General features: G+C 42.3%; 1 protein-coding gene across 2 annotated transcripts in view; it reads right to left on the bottom strand.

The window, feature by feature from the left end:
* Window positions 1-20,622, bottom strand: part of gpc6a (glypican 6a) — a 1,457,751-nt gene that overhangs the window by 341,629 nt on the left and 1,095,500 nt on the right. The window contains exon 9 of one of the 2 annotated variants that reach the window (XR_013498862.1): window positions 17,329-18,022. Coding sequence is in view for 1 of the 2 variants with exons in the window: in XM_078221645.1 (XP_078077771.1) it covers window positions 17,820-18,022 (203 nt within the window). In the remaining variant the exon portion in view is untranslated. Of the gene's footprint in view, window positions 1-11,771; window positions 18,023-20,622 lie in introns of those variants that run through there. The other variant, XM_078221645.1, reaches the window with a different exon arrangement.

Raw genomic sequence — 20,622 nt, 5'->3', positions numbered from 1 at the left:
CAAGTCTGGCCTGCCTGAGGTCTGACTGTGTTTGATTTTAATATGCCTAATTCTTTAATTTAGGATATCCAATTTAATCAGCCTGAAAGCTAGGCCCTGATTATATTACCACACCACTACCTTTGGGCAAAGATGTTGATTATCCAGCTGATCTATGCCCCTCATTATTTTATAGGCCTCTATAAGATCACACCTAAACCCCCTACGCTCCAGGGAAAAAAGTCCCAGTCTATCAAGCCTCTCCTTATAACTCAAACCATTAAGTCCCTGTAGCATCCTAGTAAATCTTTTCTGCATTCTTTCTAGTTTGATAATATTCTTTCTATAATAGGGTGATGAGAACTGTGCACAGTATTCCAAGTCCAATAAAAGGGAGACAGCATCAAGGGCAGAAGGTTATTATTAGTGTGGAGGAAATCACTCCTAAGAAGTCTGCTGATGTATAAATTATGTGTGTTTCAGATGTAACAATAAGAGTTATTTACAAGCATGGTGCAGAGTGAAGCTGTCAAGACGGCTTTATTTGTCATTTTATATTAATGATGAGAATATAGGGGGCATGGTTAGTAAGTTTGCAGATGACACCAAGATTGGTGGCATAGTGGACAGTGAAGAAGGTTATCTCAGATTGCAACGGGATCTTGATCAATTGGGCCAGTGGGTTGATGAATGGCAGATGGAGTTTAATTTAGATAAATGCGAGGTGATGCATTTTGGTAGATTGAACCTGGGCAGGACTTACTCAGTTAATGATAGGGCGTTGGGGAGAGTTACAGAACAGAGAGATCTAGAGGTACATGTTTATAGCTCCTTGAAAGTGGAGTCACAGGTGGACAGAGTGGTGAAGAAGGCATTCAGCATGCTCGGTTTCATTGGTCAGAACATTGAATAAAGGAGTTGGGATGTCTTGTTGAAATTGTATAAGACATTGGTAAGGTCACACTTGGAATACTGTGTACAGTTCTGGTCACCCTATTATAGAAAGGATATTATTAAACTAGAAAGAGTGCAGAAGAGATTTACTAGGATGCTACCAGGACTTGATGGTTTCAGTTATAAAGAGAGGCTTGATAGACTGGGACTTTTTTCTCTGGAGCGTAGAAGGCTGAGGGGTGATCTTATAGAGGTCTATAAAATAATGAGGGGCACAGGTCAGCTAGATAGTCAATATCTTTTCCCAAAGGTAGGGGAGTCTAAAACTAGGGGGCATAGGTTTAAAGTGAGAGGGGAGAGATACAGAAGTGTCCAGAGGGGCGATTTTTTCACACAGAGGGTGGTGAGTGTCTGGAACAAGCTGCCAGAGGTAGTAGTAGAGGCGGGTACAATTTTGTCTTTTAAAAAGCATTGAGACAGTTACATGGGTAAGATAGGTATAGAGGGATATGGGCCAAATGCGGGCAATTGGGACGAGCTTAGGGGTTTAAAAAAAAAAGGGCGGCATGGACAAATTGAGCCGAAGGGCCTGTTTCCATGCTGTAAACCTCTATGACTCTATGACAGAATGTGCAAAAAAAAACCTCACAACGGTTCATGTGAAGAAACAAGGGACCTGAATTGTTTACCCGAAACCAGGTCCAAGTGAACAAAATGCCTCCTATGGAGATAGCCTTGATGGTAAATGGCAGACCTCTTAAAATGGAAGTCAACATAAGGGTTGTGGCTACAGTCATAGGGTAACAGGCATTATGGGTGGGATTTTCCAGCTTCGCTCGCCTCGAAAGCAGAAAATCCTGCCCATGGTCAATGAACCTTTCCATGGTCCACCTCTCGCTGTTACCTTCAAAAAAGCCTTAGGCCATTGGGATTAGAAGAGTCTGGAACTATACTGCCTACATATACCAGAGAGACACTGTAGACTTTGAACAAACAAAACAAAGAACAAAGAACAATACAGCACAGGAACAGGCCCTTCGGCCCTCCAAGCCCGCGCCGCTCCCTGGTCCAAACTAGACCATTCTTTTGTATCCCTCCATTCCCACTCCGTTTATGTGGCTATATAGATAAGTCTTAAACGTTCCCAGTGTGTCCGCCTCCATCACCTTGCCCGGCAGCACATTCCAGGCCCCCACCACCATCTGTGTAAAATACGTCCTTCTGATATCCCAATAAACAGCTGCCAATTTCTGCCTAATCCCACTAAAGTTAGCCTTCCCCCAATCTAACACCTTACCCTTGGGACACCACTCATCCTTTTCCATCACGATCCTAAAGCTAACAGAATTGTGGTCACTATTTGCCACATGTTCCCCAACCGAAACTTTGAAGACCTGACCGGGCTCATTCCCCAGTACCAGGTCCAGTATAGCCCCCTCTCTAGTCGGGCTATCTACATATTGTTCCAAAGAACCTTCCTGTACGCATTTTACAAATGCCTCCCCATTCAGACTCCCAGCCCTACGCGATTTCCAGTCTATACCAGGGAAATTGAAGTCTCCCACTGCAACAACCCTATTTTTCTTGCACCTATCCAGTATCTCCTGACATATTCGTTCTTCCACTTCCCTTGGACTGTTGGGTCGCCTGTAGTATACCCCCAACATAGTGACTGCGCCCTTCCTGTTTCTGAGCTCCACCCACAGTGACTCGTTACACGACCCCTCTGAATTGTCCTCCCTCTGCACCGCTGTAATATGCTCCCTAATACTGCAACTCCCCCACCTCTTTTGGCCCCTCCTCTGTCTCGCCTAAAACACTTGTACCCCGGAATATTCAGCTGCCAGTCCTGTCCCTCTTTCAACCAAGTCTCTGTCACCGCAACCACATCCAAATTCCTCGTAAGCATTAAGGCTCTAAGCTAGTCTGTCTTACCTGCTACGCTCCTTGCATTGAAGTAGATGTACTCCAGACCTCCAGGCCCAGTGAGGTCATCCTCCCCCAGAGTGCTCTTCTTCTTTGCCAGCCTTGTCCTGGCTCCAAGCTCGTCCCCAGCCTCTGCACTTGTAGACCTAATTTTTTGATCCCCACCCCCCTACCATATTAGTTTAAACCCACCTGAACTGCACTAGCAAAACTCCCAGCCAGGATATTCGTGCCCTTCCAATTTAGTTGTGACCCGTCCTTCTTGTACATGTGCCCTCCTCTCTTAAAAACTTCCAGTGATCCAGGAATATGAAGCCCTCCCTCCTGGACCAGTCCTTTAGCCAAGCGTTCAATTGTACTATCTCCCTATTCCTAGCCTCACTGGCCCTAGGCATTGGGAGCAGCCCAGAGATTGCCACTCTGGAGGCCCTACTTTTTAGCCTATTTCCCAACTCCCTGAATTGCTCTCGTAGGATCCCCCTGCTCTTCCTATCTATGTCATTTGCACCAATGTGTACAATGACATCCGTTTCTTTATCCTCCCCTTTTAATATGCCTCCTATCCACTTGGAGACATCCAGTACCCCAGCACCAGGTAGGCAGACTACCATCCTGGAGTCCTGTTCGCACCCACAGAATCGCCTGTCTGTGCCTCTTACCGACGCATCCCCCACCACTATTGCTCTCCTATTTCCTTTCCGGGCCACAGAGCCTGACTGTGTGCCAGTGACCTGGTCACTGTGACTTACCCCTGGAGAGTCATCCTCCTCCACACTATCCAAAACAATATACCTGTTTTGGAGGGGGACAACGACAGGTGACCCCACCACTAATTGCTCACACCCCTCCCCTCTCACACCTGTCGCCGAGCCCTTCCTATTATGAGAGACAGCCACTGGAGTACTCACTGGTACGTTACCCTTATGACTTTTACTCCTCCTAACTATAACCCACGTGTCTTCCCCCTGAGGCCTATAACTCATGTCTATTTGTCTCTCATTCTCCCTGACTAGACTAAGGTCATCAAGCCGCTGCTCCAGTTCCCTGACGCGGTCCCTCAGGAGCTGCAGTTCCATGCACCTGGCGCAAATGTGAACCTCCGGACGGCTAGGTGTTTCCGGGAACTCCCACATCCCACACCGAAAGCAACAAACTGGCCTATCACTCATAGCTATCCTTTTCCTTTATAGGAATGGAAAAGAAAAAAAAACGTACCCCGCTTCGCCCTTTCCCTCGAAGCCCTGTGAGCCACAGCTCACACTCTACTCCCTGCTCACTCTGCTGCCCGCTCCTGACACTGCCCGCTCAAAAGTGTGGCCTGCTTTTAAACCCTCCAAAAACCTTCCCAGGCTTCTCCTGGGCCTACTTCCTGTTTTGGAAAAAAACCCTCCGATTTTTAACACAAATTTAACTGAAAAATAAATAAATAAATCAAGTGCAGAAACACACTCCCTTACCCTCAGCCTGCTCCTGTGGAACAATTTGGGCAGCAACTGTCATGGTGTCCTACAAGGATCAGTCGACACAGTTACCTGTTTTGGTAATTAAGGGGTTTTGACCTTGTTTAATGGGACGTGATTGGCTTGAACAGATTAAACTGAATGGATATTAAATTTGTGAGATTGACGTTTTCAGGAGTTGCTATGTAAATATTCTGAGTTCTTCCAAAATGAATTGGGATGTAAAGGGAAGCGAAAGTTAAAATATATCTGAATCTGGAGGCAACATCTACATTTTTCAGGGCTCGTCCTGTGCCTTCATCATAAAGTTGAAATCGAACTCGAGAGACTGGAAAATTTAAGTCTTATAAAGTCTGTTTAATATTCAGAATGGGCCACACCCATAGTCCCTATCCTAAAACCAGATCAGACTGTAAGAACTTGTGGGACTATAAATTGACAGTTAATATCTTGGAATTCCCTCTCTAACAGGAGTTCAAATGGGCAAATGCTCCATTCATAAAGTTGAAGACGTTATGCTAATTTAGCAGGAGGTTTAAAATGTGCTAACTTAGATCTCAGTCATGCTTACCAGCAGCTGGAATTGGATAAAGACTCACAGAGATTGGTGAACATCAAGTCTCACAAGGGTTTATACCAGTATACACCCCTGCCATCTGCAGTCTCATCAGCCTGCACAATTTTCCAATGTACAATGGAAAGTCTATTACAAGGCATCCAAAATGTAATGGTTTATCTTGACAATGTTTTAATTACAGGAGCCTCACCTGAAGATCACAGGGCAGACTTGGAGGAAGTTTTGAAGCGATTTAAAGAAGCAAGCGTGAGGCTTAAATGGGAGAAATATGCCTACTAGTCAGTTGAAGTTACCTCTTTAGGTTTTAAGGTGGATGCAAAAGGATTGCATCCTTTGAAAGATAAAGTAAAAGCCATAAAAAAGGTTCCACAGAAAAGAAAGGTCTCTGAATTAAAGTCATTTCTCATAATGTTATTCTATTCTGGTCTATCCCAGGCAGAATCCTAGTGAATCTCCTCTGTACTTCTTCCAGTGCAATTAGGGCAACCAGAACTGCACATGGTACTCTAGATGTGGCCTTACCAAAGTTCTATACAACTCCAACATGACTTTTGTAATCTATGCCTCGATTGATAAAGGCAAATGTCCCATATGCCTTTTTCACTAACATGCCTTCTACCTTCTGAGATCTATGGACAAACACGCCAAGATCGCTTTGTTCCACAGAACTTCCTAGTGTCATGCCATTCATTGAGTACTTCCTTGTCAAATTACTTCTTCCAAAGTGTATCACCTCACACTTTTCAGGGTTAAATTTCATCTACCACTTAACGGCCCATTTGACCATCAATCTACATCTTCTTATATCTTCCTGCTAATCAGATGTTAATGTATTGAAATGAAGCTCTCAACCTTCCTGGTCAGGAACCTTGTTATGTCACTGGTGGGAGGAGTGAAAAATACGAAGTCGCAATCTCGCCAGAATGGATTGCCTTTGAAATTTCTCCATCTGAAATCATGGAGTCAGTTTCTATATAGATGTTGACAACACTCGGTTCTATCTCTCCACTTCTACTCCTACACAGTTCTACCCCTTCTCCAACTCTCTTGCTCCCTCCTCTGTCCCTGAATTGTCAGACTGTTTGTCTGATATCCTGCACTGGATGAGCAGAAATATCCTCCAGTTAAACATTGGAAAGGCAGAAATGTTTCTTTTCAGTCTGAGGCTGAATACTCTGTGTAATGTTGGGTTACACTTGACCCCAAGATGAGCTTTCGATCACAAACCTGCACCTCACTTAGACCACCGGTTCCAACCCTAGTAACATTCTATTTTGCCCATCTCAGATTAGCTGCTGTTGAATCCATCATACATGCCTCTGTTACATCAATGCACTCTTAGCTGTCTCCCAAATTCTACCCTACACCAACTAGAGTAGTTCAAAACTCTGCTGTCCCATCCGCTAACTCCATGCAGCTTCCATTTCACCATCTCCTCTGTGCTTTGTATTTCACTAATGACTGATCATCGCCACCTTCTGGGACAGAGATGCCACATTGTTGAGGCATTAGTTTAGGTGTTACATGCTTGTGTGCATTGTAATATACTGTTGGCAGATTGTGTCACCAATCAGCATCTAATATTGATTTGATGCTCAACCTGCCATTTTAAACTTTACCACTCTAGTTTAGAGATGCAAGGGCTGATTAGGACAGTCAGCATGGCTTTGTGAGTGGAAAATCATGTCTCACAAATTTGATTGAGTTTTTTGAAGGGGTAACCAAGAAAGTAGATGAGGGCAATGCAGTTGAGGTTGTTTACATGTTCTTTAGCAAGCCCTTTGACAAGGTACTGCATGGTAGGTTGTTGCGCAAGGTTAAATCTCATTGGATCCAGGGTGAGGTAGCTAAATGGATACAAAATTGGCTTGATGACAGAATAAGAAGTTTAACAACACCAGGTTAAAGTCCAACAGGTTTATTTAGTAGCAAAAGCCACACAAGCTTTCGGAGCTGCAAGCCCCTTCTTCAGGTGAGTGGGAATTCTGTTCACAAACAGAGCTTATAAAGACACAAACTCAATTTACATGAATAATGGTTGGAATGCGAATACTTACAACTAATCAAGTCTTTAAGAAACAAAACAATGTGAGTGGAGAGAGCATCAAGACAGGCTAAAAAGATGTGTATTGTCTCCAGACAAGACAGCCAGTGAAACTCTGTGGGGGTTACAGATAGTGTGCCATGAACCCAATATCCCGGTTGAGGCCGTCCTCGTGTGTGCGGAACTTGACTATCAGTTTCTGCTCAGCGACTTTGCGCCGTCGTGTGTCGCGAAGGCCGCCTTGGAGAACGCTTGGTGAACAATCACTGAAACAACTCTATGATGACATCAACAAGTTCCATCCCACCATCAGACTCACCATAGACTACTCTCCGGAATCGGTTGCATTCTTGGACACACGCATCTCCATTAAGGACGGTCACCTCAACACCTCACTGTACTGCAAGCCCACGGATAACCTCACGATGCTCCACTTCTCCAGCTTCCACCCTAAACATGTTAAAGAAGCCATCCCCTATGGACAAGCCCTCCGTATACACAGGATCTGCTCGGATGAGGAGGATCGCAACAGACACCTCCAGACGCTGAAAGATGCCCTCATAAGAACAGGATATGGCGCTCGACTCATTGATCAACAATTCCAACGCGCCACAGCGAAAAACCACACCGACCTCCTCAGAAGACAAACACGGGACACAGTGGACAGAGTACCCTTCGTTGTCCAGTACTTCCCCGGAGCGGAGAAGCTACGGCATCTCCTCCGGAGCCTTCAACATGTCATTGATGAAGACGAACATCTCGCCAAGGCCATCCCCACACCCCCACTTCTTGCCTTCAAACAACCGCACAACCTCAAACAGACCATTGTCCGCAGCAAACTACCCAGCCTTCAGGAGAACAGTGACCATGACACCACACAACCCTGCCACAGCAACCTCTGCAAGACGTGCCGGATCAGTGACACAGATGCCATCATCTCACATGAGAACACCATCTACCAGGTACACGGTACATACTCTTGCAACTCGGCCAACGTTGTCTACCTGATACGCTGCAAGAAAGGATGTCCCGAGGCATGGTACATTGGGGAAACTATGCAGACGCTGCGACAACGGATGAATGAACACCGCTCGACAATCACCAGGCAAGACTGTTCTCTTCCTGTTGGGGAGCACTTCAGCGGTCACGGGCATTCGGCCTCAGATATTCGGGTAAGCGTTCTCCAAGGCGGCCTTCGCGACACACGATGGCGCAGAGTCGCTGAGCAGAAACTGATAGCCAAGTTCCGCACACACGAGGACGGCCTCAACCGGGATATTGGGTTCATGTCACACTATCTGTAACCCCCACAGAGTTTCACTGGCTGTCTTGTCTGGAGACAATACACATCTTTTTAGCCTGTCTTGATGCTCTCTCCACTCACATTGTTTTGTTTCTTAAAGACTTGATTAGTTGTAAGTATTCGCATTCCAACCATTATTCATGTAAATTGAGTTTGTGTCTTTATAAGCTCTGTTTGTGAACAGAATTCCCACTCACCTGAAGAAGGGGCTTGCAGCTCCGAAAGCTTGTGTGGCTTTTGCTACCAAATAAACCTGTTGGACTTTAACCTGGTGTTGTTAAACTTCTTACTGTGTTTACCCCAGTCCAACGCCGGCATCTCCACATCTTGATGACAGAAGCCAGAGGGTGGTTGTCGAGGATTGTTTTTCAAACTGGAGTCCTGTGACCAGTGGTGTGCCTCAGGGATCGGTGCTGGGTCACTGTTATTTGTCATTTATATTAATGATTTGGATGAGAATATAGGAGGCATGGTTAGTAAGTTTGCAGATGACACCAAGATTGGTGGCATAGTGGACAGTGAAGGAGGTTATCTTGGATTGCAACAGGATCAATCAGTGGGTTGACGAATTGCAGATGGAGTTTAATTTAGATAAATGCGAGGTGATGCAATTTGGTAAATTGAACCAGGGCAGGACTTACTCAGTTAATGGTAGGGTGTTGGGGAGAGAACAAAGAAATTGAGGGGTACATGTTCATAGCTCCTTGAAAGTGGAGTCACAGGTGGACAGTGTGTTGAAGAAGGCATTCAGCATGCTTGGTTTCATTGGTCAGAACATTGAATACAGGAGTTGGGAGGTCTTGTTGAAGTTGTACAAGACATTGGTAAGGCCATGCTTGGAATACTGTGTACAGTTCTGGTCACCTTATTATAGAAAGAATATTATTAAACTAGAAAGAGTGCAGTCTAAAACTAGAGGGCATAGGTTTAAGGTGAGAGATACAAAAGGGTCCAGAGGGGCAATTTTTTCACACAAAGGGTGGTAAATGTCTGGAACAAGCTGCCAGAAGTAGTAGTAGAGACGGGTACAACTTTGCCTTTTAAAAAGCGTTTAGATAGTTATGTGGGTAAGATGGGTATAGAAGGATATGGGCCAAATGCGGTCAATTGGGATTAGTTTAAGGGTTTAAAAAAAAGGGCGGCATGGACAAGTTGGGCCAAAGGGCCTGTTTCCATGCTGTAAACCTCTATGACTCTAGTTAACAGCCCCTCTTTCAACATATATAACTGAGCACGTGTTCAGCAGATCAAGGGACACCCTCATTAATTCCATTTAAGGGTATCATCATCTAACTTAGAGGACAGTTACTTTTTAATATCTGCTTGCTGTTGCAGTTAGAGGATGTGATGTAGGTTTTATGAAAGGTTGGCATGCAGTGGTATAAACGTTGTATGCTTTTGAAAGGCCGCTGAGTACAGCACTGTCTCCCAATCATTGCTGAATTTTCCCTCGTGCTGCTGCTTCAGAAGTAGATAAAATTGAGGCATAGAGAAGGTGAGTGACTCACAGAGGGAGGAGGAGAAGGACCATCCTAGATTCTTCAGCAAATTATTTCTCCTACCTGCACCTAAGCCAGAAACAATGTGTTCAGTGACTGCATTAAGGGAGGTGATAACAGAAGATCAGAAACAATTTATATCGCATTAGACAGTAATTTGATTCACCGTGGCTGTGCTGAATTAGCCAGCCTAATCCCAGCTTTCTACTCAAAGTCTGTAGACCTACAGATCACAATTCTTCCAGGTAGACATTCAAACTGAGAGTTTCCATCTTTACCACCCCTTCAAGTAGTGATTTCCAGGTTCCCACCGCCTTTATCTCTACTCTAACCCTTTAACCAATTACTTTAAGTCTGAGCCCCTTTGTTAAGATAAATGGACTATGTCTATTTACTTTATCTGTTCCCCTCATAATTTTATACACCTCAATTAAGGTAATCCGCCAGTTTCCTCCCCCCACCCCCAAGAGACTGGCCTATCCAATATTTCCTCATAGCTGTAATTTTCCAGTCCTGGCAACATCCTTGTGCATCTCTATGGCACACTTTCCAATGCAATTATAGCCAGGATTCTCCCAGCCCGTTGTGCTATTCGAGTAGCAGGACTCATGACCAGTGTCCGGCTGATTGCGAGTCTCCCAAGCCCTTTTTTTTCTCCACGTATATCAGCCCCACACTGGAAATCGGTGCGAGGCTGATTACCATTTGGAAATCGCTATCTCCATATGAATTGCGAGCTTGGGACAGTAGTCTCCTGTTGGTGTGTGACTACATCCAGCACACAATGCCGGTGAATGCCCGCTATCTTGGCAGTAGTCATAATGCTTTCCAGCCAGCCCACTGGTCCACTTTTCACTCTACACCTGACTCATGACACCCCTCTGCAACCCAATCACTTGTGAGCAACACTCATGCTGCAATGAGGAACGCTGGGGCACTTCCATTGTCTGGACCTCTCAGGGAACTCTCCAGGTAGACATTCAAACTGAGAGTTTCCATCTTTACCACCCCTTCAAGTAGTGATTTCCAGGCTCCCACCACCTTTAGCTCTACTCTAATCCTTTAACCAATTGCTTTAAGTCTGTGCCCCTTTGTTAAGATAAATGGACCATGTCTATTTACTTTATCTGTTCCCCTCATAATTTTATACACCTCAATTAAGGTAATCCGCCAGTTTCCTCCCCCCACCCCCAAGGGAAAGAGACTGGCAAGAGTGGGCGTCCCAGTTCATGGTGCTCTGATTCATACTCCACAACCTGACCATTATGAGGGTGCTGCCTTGCTTCCATGGCCTTGGCAATCACAGTAAGAAGTCTAACAACACCAGGTTAAAGTCCAACAGGTTTATTTGGTTGCAAAAGCTAGTAGCAGTGGCTTTTGCTACCAAATAAACCTGTTGGACTTTAACCTGGTGTTGTTAGACTTCTTACTGTGTTTACCCCAGTCCAACGCCGGCATCTCCACATCTTGGCAATCACATCAGGAGGAGCAAGAGGAACAGAGGAGACAGTCAGCACATTTATGAAAGGTGACAGGCTGTACATTTGATAATTAGAATAATCAGCTCTGGAATTAAAGCATAGATAAGGGTTTCATTTGCAGATTGTCTCACGCAAGGCAATTTTATGGAGGTAGAAATGGTTGGCCCTTTCAATGGAAAGAGCTCATCAAAGGGTCAATAGGACATTGATCCTGTCTGGTTGTCAAAAGTCTGGTTCAGCCTAAGACAATGACCAGATAGGGGGATTGAATTGGTGGTGAGGGAATGAATTTCATAGTGGGGTGGGAGTGGGCAACAACAAGGACTTTACACTTTTACCAGTTGGGAGGGATTATGGGTTAGCCATGACTGAATGTCAATTTGACTATGTAGTGGGAGTGGAGGGATTGGGAAGGTGGTGTTAAGTGAAACTAGAGAAATAGGGCTTGGTAATAGCTGATCAAATAATTTCAAACTTAAAAACAAAAGTCCATAAGCTCCCTGCACATCACTCATTTGGTATTCTTTGTAATATGTGGAAAGTAGATGAAAAATGCAACAGGATTGAGTGACAAAACACAATTGCAAATCTACAACATGACTCAAACTGAAATGATAGGAAGCTTTATTTGACTATTTGATACCAGAAAATAACATATTGTATCACATAATGTTATATGGTCATATGATAGTTTGTGCACTGTAACCGAATAAAAGATCATCAACCTAAGGCTGTTCACTTAACAGCAATAACTTTACTAGATTCTGCATTATATTGGTTGATGATGATGTCATACAATGCATACTAAACTTTCATCTTAGAAATATTACAGATTTTGATAAATACCATTCTTCCTGAGTGTTCAAGGAAGTATTTAGAAAATTAAGGCTAATACGTGATCAAATGAAGATTACAAGTAAGTTTATGTCAAACATTTTTGTTTAGTATTATGGCAGAATCTTATTCGGTAAAAGAAATGCTAGTGAAAAGGTTGGCATGAGCATAATGCAGGGAACACAGTTTTCTACTTGTCAACTTTTTTGATGAAATTTGTAAGAAGAGAAATTTCATCCCTAATGAGAGTGTGAAATAATTAAAAATGGCACCGGTTTCCTCAAACTGTATCACTTCCTGTATAGAGAGTAAAAACAGACATGTTTCACACCATATCCAGAGTCTGACAAACTGGAGCATAAAACTTCTAAAGCTTTGGTGCCGCAAAATTGATTTTTGTCCTTGCAGAAAGCATTACAGATGCAGCAGAACAGTACAGCTTCCATGAGTTCAATCAACCTGTGACCCTGCTGGAACAATCATGTCCCATTACTTTATTGCAGGGTGATGAAAATCACACCATTGCTATTGCTGTCTTGATTTGAAGCACTGCACCACATTCTTTACAACATAATGTTTTAGTCTACTTCAAAGAACATAAGTGATGAACAATGTATTGTTAGTGTTGGGACTGGAAACTTGAAATGGCTGGTACCTAAGTAATAACTTATACAGTAATAACGCTACAGTTCCACCTTTGTCTTTATTCGCTTCAGGAGTGTTTACTTCATCTGTCTTTCCGATTACGTTTCACATGTTGCAAACATTTCAGTAAAAAAGCAGAATAATTTATTAGTAGCTGCTTTTGTCTCTTTTTAACCTACTTCAATTACTTTAAATATGAACTTATTCCACATGTCTGATTAAAGGAGCCCCATCTTTCCCTCATATGGGTACATCAATGAGCTTTAAGTTAAGCATTGAAGGGGCACACTGTGTTACTTTGGGAAAGGATTTCATCTGACTGCTTTTTGTTGCAAAATCAAAAACATGCTCCTTATATCTGTGCTGCTGATTTTTCCACAAATAGTGGAGAAAATCTTTCTCTTTTGTGTTCACACACATAAATTCATACACACAATTCCTTGTCCTTAAAATAAATAGGAAAGGACATGTTAATGAGATAATAATGACGTGACAGTGTCGCAGCAGTTATCATGTGTGGTCAGGAGAAGATCAGAACATAAGGAATGGGAGCAGAGGAAGGCCACTTGGCCCTTCAAGTCTGTCACGCCATTCAGTAAGATCATGGTTGATCTTTGACCTCAATTCCACCTTTCTGCACGATCCCCATATTCCTTGATTCCCTTAAAATCCAAAAATCTCTCCTAATTACAGTCCAAAAGGGTCAACCTCTTATTCTGCGACATCCTCCCAATATTCTTCTAAACACAGACCTATTCTGCTCAACATCTCCTCACAGGCTAATCTCTCTATTTTAGGAGCTAGTCTAATGAACCTCCTCTGCATTCCCTCTCAGGCAAGTAAAACTTTCCTTGGGTAACGAGATCAAAACTGTGCACTAAACTCCAGGTATGATCTCACCAAGCCCCTATATAATTGCAGCAAGACTTTTTCTTTTTCCTATACTCTGATCCTTTTGCAATAAAGACTAACATTCCATTTATTTTCCTAATTGCTTGCAATACCTGCATATTAACTTTCTGTAATTATGTGAAACGACACCCAGATTCCTCTCGAACTTAAGAGCTAGGAGCAGGAGTAGGCCATCTGGCCCCTCGAGCCAGCTCTAAATACAGCATTTCACAGTCTCTTGCTATTTAAAAGATATTCTGCTTTTCAATTTGTTCAACAAAAAGTGTTCAACTTCACACTTCTCCACATCACATTTCCACTCACCTCACCTCTCTACATCTCTTTGCATCGACTTCTTCGCTTACTCTCCCACCTAGCTTAATATTGTCAGCCAAAGCTGGATACATTACATTCAGTCCCCTCATCTAAATCATTATTATAACTAAGGCACTGGCATTGATCGCCACAGTACCCACTAGTTAAAGCCTGAAAATGAACCATTTATTATTCCTTGCATAAATTTCAATCTAATAAATTACATCCAATCCCGTGAGCCCTATTTTTGTGCTGAAAATCCAAATGCACTGCATCCACTGGTTCTACTTTTTCTACTCTGCTTAATACAACGTTTAAAAGCTCTAACAGATTTGTCAAAAATGATTTATCTTTGATAGATCTATGGTGACTGACCAATTGTCCTGTTACCACCTATCATTTTCCTGATGACTGATGTAACTGACCCATTATACCTTTTCTCTTTCTTCTTTCTTGATTAGCAGGCTCACATTTTCTACCTCCAATTCATGGTGACCATTCTAAAATCCATGGAATTCTGGAAAATCAAAACTATTGCACCCACTATTTCAGTAGCCACCTCTTTTCAAACTCTGGGATGCAATTCCAAAAGGTTTGCTGGCTTCTTGAATAATTGCTCCATTGTTACCTATTAACTAATGCTAGATTCTTTAGAGCAGTGGAGGCAACAGACTTCTCTTGCGTGATGAACCATTTAATCCATTTAGTATGTATCTTAAAAATGTTACTGTATGTTTTATGCTAATGGATATGGAGTGGTGATATTTTAAAATGGACTTACATAGATCCATTGTGCATAGATGTCTCTGGGTGTTTCAGAAAAATACAAGAAAACACAACCTGAAAGCCACTCAGTTTCTTATTAATTCTATTTCTTGCACAGTAAATGTATAATCCAGAGATTGTAGTCAACTGGCTCAATCTCTCTCGGAAAGGTTTTGCAAATTATTCTCTCAAAATTCCAGAAATCAAGAAATCAATCTAACCTTACATCCCACATAATACACTCTAGGCCAGCTACCTTTCTGATGATAATTCCATGATTCCAGCAGCACAGGAATAAACATGATTCACCAAACTTTGTTTATATTTATTTCATAATTTGTTCTCAATTTTGAATTCATCAACCGTATCAAATGTATTAATGAATGGAGCGTTAATTCCATTAATATGAATGGACAGTGATCTTTCCAAACTCCAGTTGAGGTTGAAGCTTGTCAATTTAGCTTACAGAATGCAAATTCGAGTTCCATTTTTCACCCACCATTTGAAGGAAAATAATAATACAGGTTCCAAATGTGAATCCAAATGCTCCAAACCCATCTACTCCCTTCCTAAAAACACTGGGTACCTACATCACGTGGACTGCAGCAGTTCAAGAAGGTGGTTCACCACCTCTTTCTCATGGGCAATTCGTGGCCTTGCCAGTAACACTTAATCCCACGAACAAACAGAAATAATACTGTTTAAATAGCTGTCCATAGCAGAGTGAAATTTCCTTAAATTTCTTGTTATACTCATGAATCCAATGCACAAGAAGAAATCTGAGGCTCAAAACACCTGGCCCGCTGGATTAGGTAAATGTTTTCTAAAGTGAAGTGCTGCTTTTATCTAATCCATTTTTCACAGGTGTATTAGAATGATACAGTTTTGTAACTTAAAGTGGCATGTCAAGTCATTGATTATTGCACCAATCACATTCTTGTGGCCTTATCCACCTTTGATTGTAATGTTTCTAACTAACAGCTATGTTATTCATATTCAGACTGTAAATTTTACAATATTTCTGGATTTTGTCTAACAGGATCACTCAATACATGTTGAACAAAAAGCAGCATTTGCAGTCCAAAGATTATTAGCCCTACAGTGAGTACAAAAAATAAAAGCCTGAGAAAAAACAAGTGGTGTGTAAAATTATGAGGGGTTTTGATAGGAGGAGATAAAGTTTCTACTGGCAGAAGAGTCGCTAACCAGAGAACACAGATTTAAGATGACTGGTGAAAAAGTCAAGTGGGAGATGAGAATCATCTTTATCCAACGACTTGTTACAATCCAGAATGCATTGTTTGCAAGGGAGGTGGAAGCTTATTCAATCGTAACTTTCAAAAGGGAATTGGATACATCCTTTAAAATGAAAAATTTGCAGAGCTATGTTGAAAGAACAAGGGACTGAGACTAACTAGATTCTTTATCAAAGACATTTCTGTGCTGTGCCATTGTATGATTTGATAACACAATAATGGAGCCCATAGAAGAAGTTCAAAATTGCCCTAGGAGAAAGACTCTCAGGTGTGCCCAGCACGGAAAAATCAATTATAGTTCACTCGCAAGATTAATGCTCATTCGTATTAAATATGCCATATTAGATTAGGTGCAATGAGTTTTTTTGGTGTAGGTAAGATATGGTTACACTCAGAATACTGACACATTAGAAATGTTCTTTGGTTCAGCATGTTTTCTCAAGGTTTTAAGCGTTGTTGTTCAGCTTTATATCAGGAGCATGCACACATTTTGAAAGCTGCATAATATGTTCAAAGGGTTGAAAGGCATGGATTTTAATTTTTCCTCCAATAATACATGCTGCAATTGCAAAACTTGAGAATTTCGCCCAGACTACGTCAGATAGATAGCATGTAAAAAAGTGAACTTAACCGCTCATTACGGATTTACCTGTCACAGAAAGGCAAAACCCATACAAATGTCAGATGCTTTTTTCTGATATGAGTGGTGTCAACAAGAACACATTGTCAACTGGTGTTTCGACAACTGTATAATTTGACCTTTTGCAATATAAATGTTCCGGAGTCACTTTTGTGCTGAGCAGTCGAGATATGGTAAAATGCAGGTAATACAATGACATTTAAACCCTGAGCTAACATTTGGAATTACCTAAAAATTTTAATATAAAAATAGATGACTACCACTAGAACTAAAAGTTGAAAATAAAACTAGAGTTTTGCTTTTTTCGAGTTTCTTAAATGGCTGGCATCTGTAAGACTATAACTTGTTAAAGAAGCTATTAAGAAGACATGGAACAACAGGCAAATAGAAGAGCATTAGGGATAATTGGATACACATACAGGACCATTTTCATTGGATTAGAATCACCAGCAAAAAAGCAACTGGGTCAGAGGATATAACCTTCCTATATCTTTCTTCTGTTCTGATTGGCAACATGGCACGTATCACATGTCTTATTAACAGTACAATATTAAATCCCTTTATTTGTTACCAAATACTTGTTTTTTTTCACCAGCTGTTCAATAATAATGTTTGTATAGTCATTTGTTCTGTAAGCTCTATAACACTTCAAATTGTTCACTGTTTACAAAAAAGCCAATTATAAATTCATCTGTTAACAAAACTGCATATTTCAAATTTTCTAACTGACAATCCAACAATGTGGCTGATTGGTTGAGGGGAAATGTGCCACTAAACCAACAATATTCATGATTCATTCAACCACTGTCCTTCCTGAACTTCGCTGTTAGTTTCTAAGTCTTTGTAAAGAGAAACATCGGATATACTTCCTATTATCCAGAATGTTTTGCAGCCATTCCTTTTGTGTCATGGAAACTGTAAAAGTAGAACTTAGATATTAAAATCAGAATTAATGTATAAATCATAACAAGTCCAGGCCAAGTTTTATCGAATCCTGTATTTTTTAGCTGCATAAAATAAGCAGAGAGGATGATGTCCTGTTTCTGAAACGAAGCCAACTGCAGGCGAGCAATCTTCAGAGAATTTTTCTTTTCATCTGAGGTCTGAGTGAATATAAAGCAACCTTGCACTGGTTGACTGTATCTAATGGTACCTGGTGGTCTTTGGATAAAGGGGCAGCAGGCTACAGTACCTCTCTGCTTTAAAACTGTTACCGTTCTAAGATGGAGTTGTGTGTTTGATGGCATATCCAAAGGGAAAAGTGTGTTTGTCCTTGATTTAAAGGCAGTATCTCTATTGTATGTCACTGATTATCTCCACTGTCTTTGTAGTACCAGGAGTAGAGAGATGACAAATATAGCCAGCCAATGCGGGCAAGGTCTGACTGCTGTAGAACCCTCTGACTCACTCTTGTTGGACCCTGGTGGAGCCTCGGTTGTTGCAAAGTCAAACTCTGGAGGACACATTTCATCGGTGCAGCCACTACCACTCCCAGAGCCACTTGCTTCATCAACTGAAAAAAAGAAGAAAATTGACCATTTGATCAGAGAGTTCCCAAAACAGCATGGACTTGAAATTCCACTGGGCTTTTTCTGATCTCCTAATAGCACTGTCAGCAATTCCCACCCCTAGGAAAAGCACCAGAACAGATGACCACTTCAGCAGTGGCTGAGATCGAGAGCAGGCTCTGGACCACTGATGATGACGGGCACATTTCAAACAAAAAGCTATAAGAAGTCCCAAAATATAGAGCAAGTGTCATGATCTCACCCATCACTATTTCTGTGACCTCCCATAGCATTACACCACCTTCCAGAACGCCCTATTCCAATTTTCTCGTGCATCACTTTGCACTTTTGCTCTACCAATCCAGCTATGCCTTCATCTGCTGCACCTTTGGATTTCGCCTGTAAATCCTTCTGTCTGTCTACTTTGTTCCTTTCTTCCTTCAACCCATCCTTATACCAAGCATTTGGACATCCCTCCAAATCCTTTCTGTGGCTCAGCATCCATTTGTCCTGATTTCTCACCGAAACATGTTGAGGATTTTTAAAAGTAAAGATTCAATAGGAATGCAAACAGCTGTAATTCCATCAAAGCATGAGGAGCTAAAATATACTTCAATGGTTATATTGTGGATAGAAACAATAGCAAGGTAAAGTTGCCATAGTGCCAGATGACCATAGGCTGACTGGTGGTGATTTAACCTGAGGATCACCACACCTCAGGCGAGGGGCAAGGTTGAGAAGGCGGGCCTTCATGAAAAACCTCAGCAGATATGGGAATTGAACCTGTACCATTAGCATCACTCTGCATCACCAACCAGCTGTCCAGCCAACTGAGCTAAGCCAACTGACGGAAACAATGATCATACATATCACTAGATTAAGTATAAAAGTTTTGAATTATAAGGATAACAAATGCTTCAATTGTTTCTTGGACTCTCACTACAACTTTGCCGCAGAAGGCTGTGGAGGCCAGGTCATTGAGTGTCTTTAAGACAGAGATAGATAGGTTCTTGATTAATAAGGGGATCAGGGGTTATGGGGAAAAGGCAGGAGAATGGGGATGAGAAAAATATCAGCCATGATTGAATGGCGGAGCAGACTTGATGGGCTGAGTGGCCTAATTCTGCTCCTGTGTCTTATAGAATCATAGAAATCATAGAAACCCTACAGTGCAGAAGGAGGCCATTCGGCCTATCGAGTCTGCACCGATCACAATCCCACCCAGGCCTTACCCCCATATCCCTACATATTTACCCACTAATCCCTCTAACCTACACATCTCAGGACACTAAGGGGCATTTTTAGCATGGCCAATCAACCTAACCCGCACATCTTTGGACTGTGGGAGGAAACTGGAGCACCCGGAGGAAACCCACGCAGACACGAGGAGAATGTGCAAACTCCACACAGACAGTGACCCAAGCCGGGAATTGAACCCAGGTCCTTGGAGCTGTGAAGCAGCAGTGCTAACCACTGGTCTAACATGCACTGTAATGTTCAGTTTTAATGATCAGTAGATCAGCAGACAGTCACATAACTATTGAATTGTTCTGGAAATCCACATTTTTGTCAAAAGACTGTTCTCTCTGCCAGCAGGCTGATTGATTCAATATTCTTTTAGCAATCTGGAACACTCGTGGTCTTCAATCTGATCTTAATATAGCTAATGATTTGTGATTTCATTATTTGCAGGCAAGCAAGTTGGGTGGGGGGGGGTTGGTCTAGGGACCATGAGGGTAGTCAGGAGCTGTGGGTGGTTGGAGGTATGGTGTCAGGTGGGGGAGGTCCAGTTGGTGAGTCAGAGTGGGGGTTGGGTGTTGAGTGCTATAATTACCCAGGAGTTAGAAATGTTTTTAACCATTCCAACATTTCCTGGGTAATTATTTTGTCAAGAGAGTCAGGACCAACTGAAGTCTCTAATTTAAATATCGGATGGTTCCAGATGCAGATAATTGCCCCATGGAAGTTTAAGTTTCCCAGGCAATTCCCATGCAGACAATACATGGGGATTTCCAGTAGGTCCCCATATCTTCTGGGGTACTTCAGATGTATGAATCACTCCCCACTTCCAAAAACCTTGGGGTTCTGGGCCTGGGCCTTTCTGTTTCTTGCTAGTTTACCCTCATTCTATTTCCTCTTTCTTTAGCAGTTTCTTGGTCCTCCTTTACTGAATACTAAAAACCTCTCAATCCTCAAGCTTTGTACTTTTCTGGTAACTTTATGAGCCTTTTCCTTTGGTCTAATACAATCTTTAACTTTTCTTATTAGGCACAGTTAGGCACTTTTCTTGTTAGCTTTTACGGCCTCAAGGGAATGTATATTTGCTGTAAAACATGTATCAATTCTTTAAGTGCAAGTCGTTGCCTGCTCACCATTACAGCTTTTAATGAAGTTCCCCAATCCACCACCAAGTTTCCGCCAAGTTTCCTCCCACAGTCCAAAGATGCGCAGATTTGGTGGATTGGCCATGTTACATTGCACCTTAGTCCCCAAAGATATGTAGGTTAGGTAGATTAGCCATGATAAATGCGTGGAGTTACGGGGATGGACTGGGGTATGGGCCAGGGTGGTGGGGGGCGGGTGAGGGAGGTGGGCCAAATGGATC

Source organism: Mustelus asterias, chromosome 10 (assembly GCF_964213995.1).
Source record: "Mustelus asterias chromosome 10, sMusAst1.hap1.1, whole genome shotgun sequence".
Lineage (NCBI taxonomy): Eukaryota > Metazoa > Chordata > Chondrichthyes > Carcharhiniformes > Triakidae > Mustelus > Mustelus asterias.
This window is presented reverse-complemented; position numbering and strand designations above follow the sequence as displayed.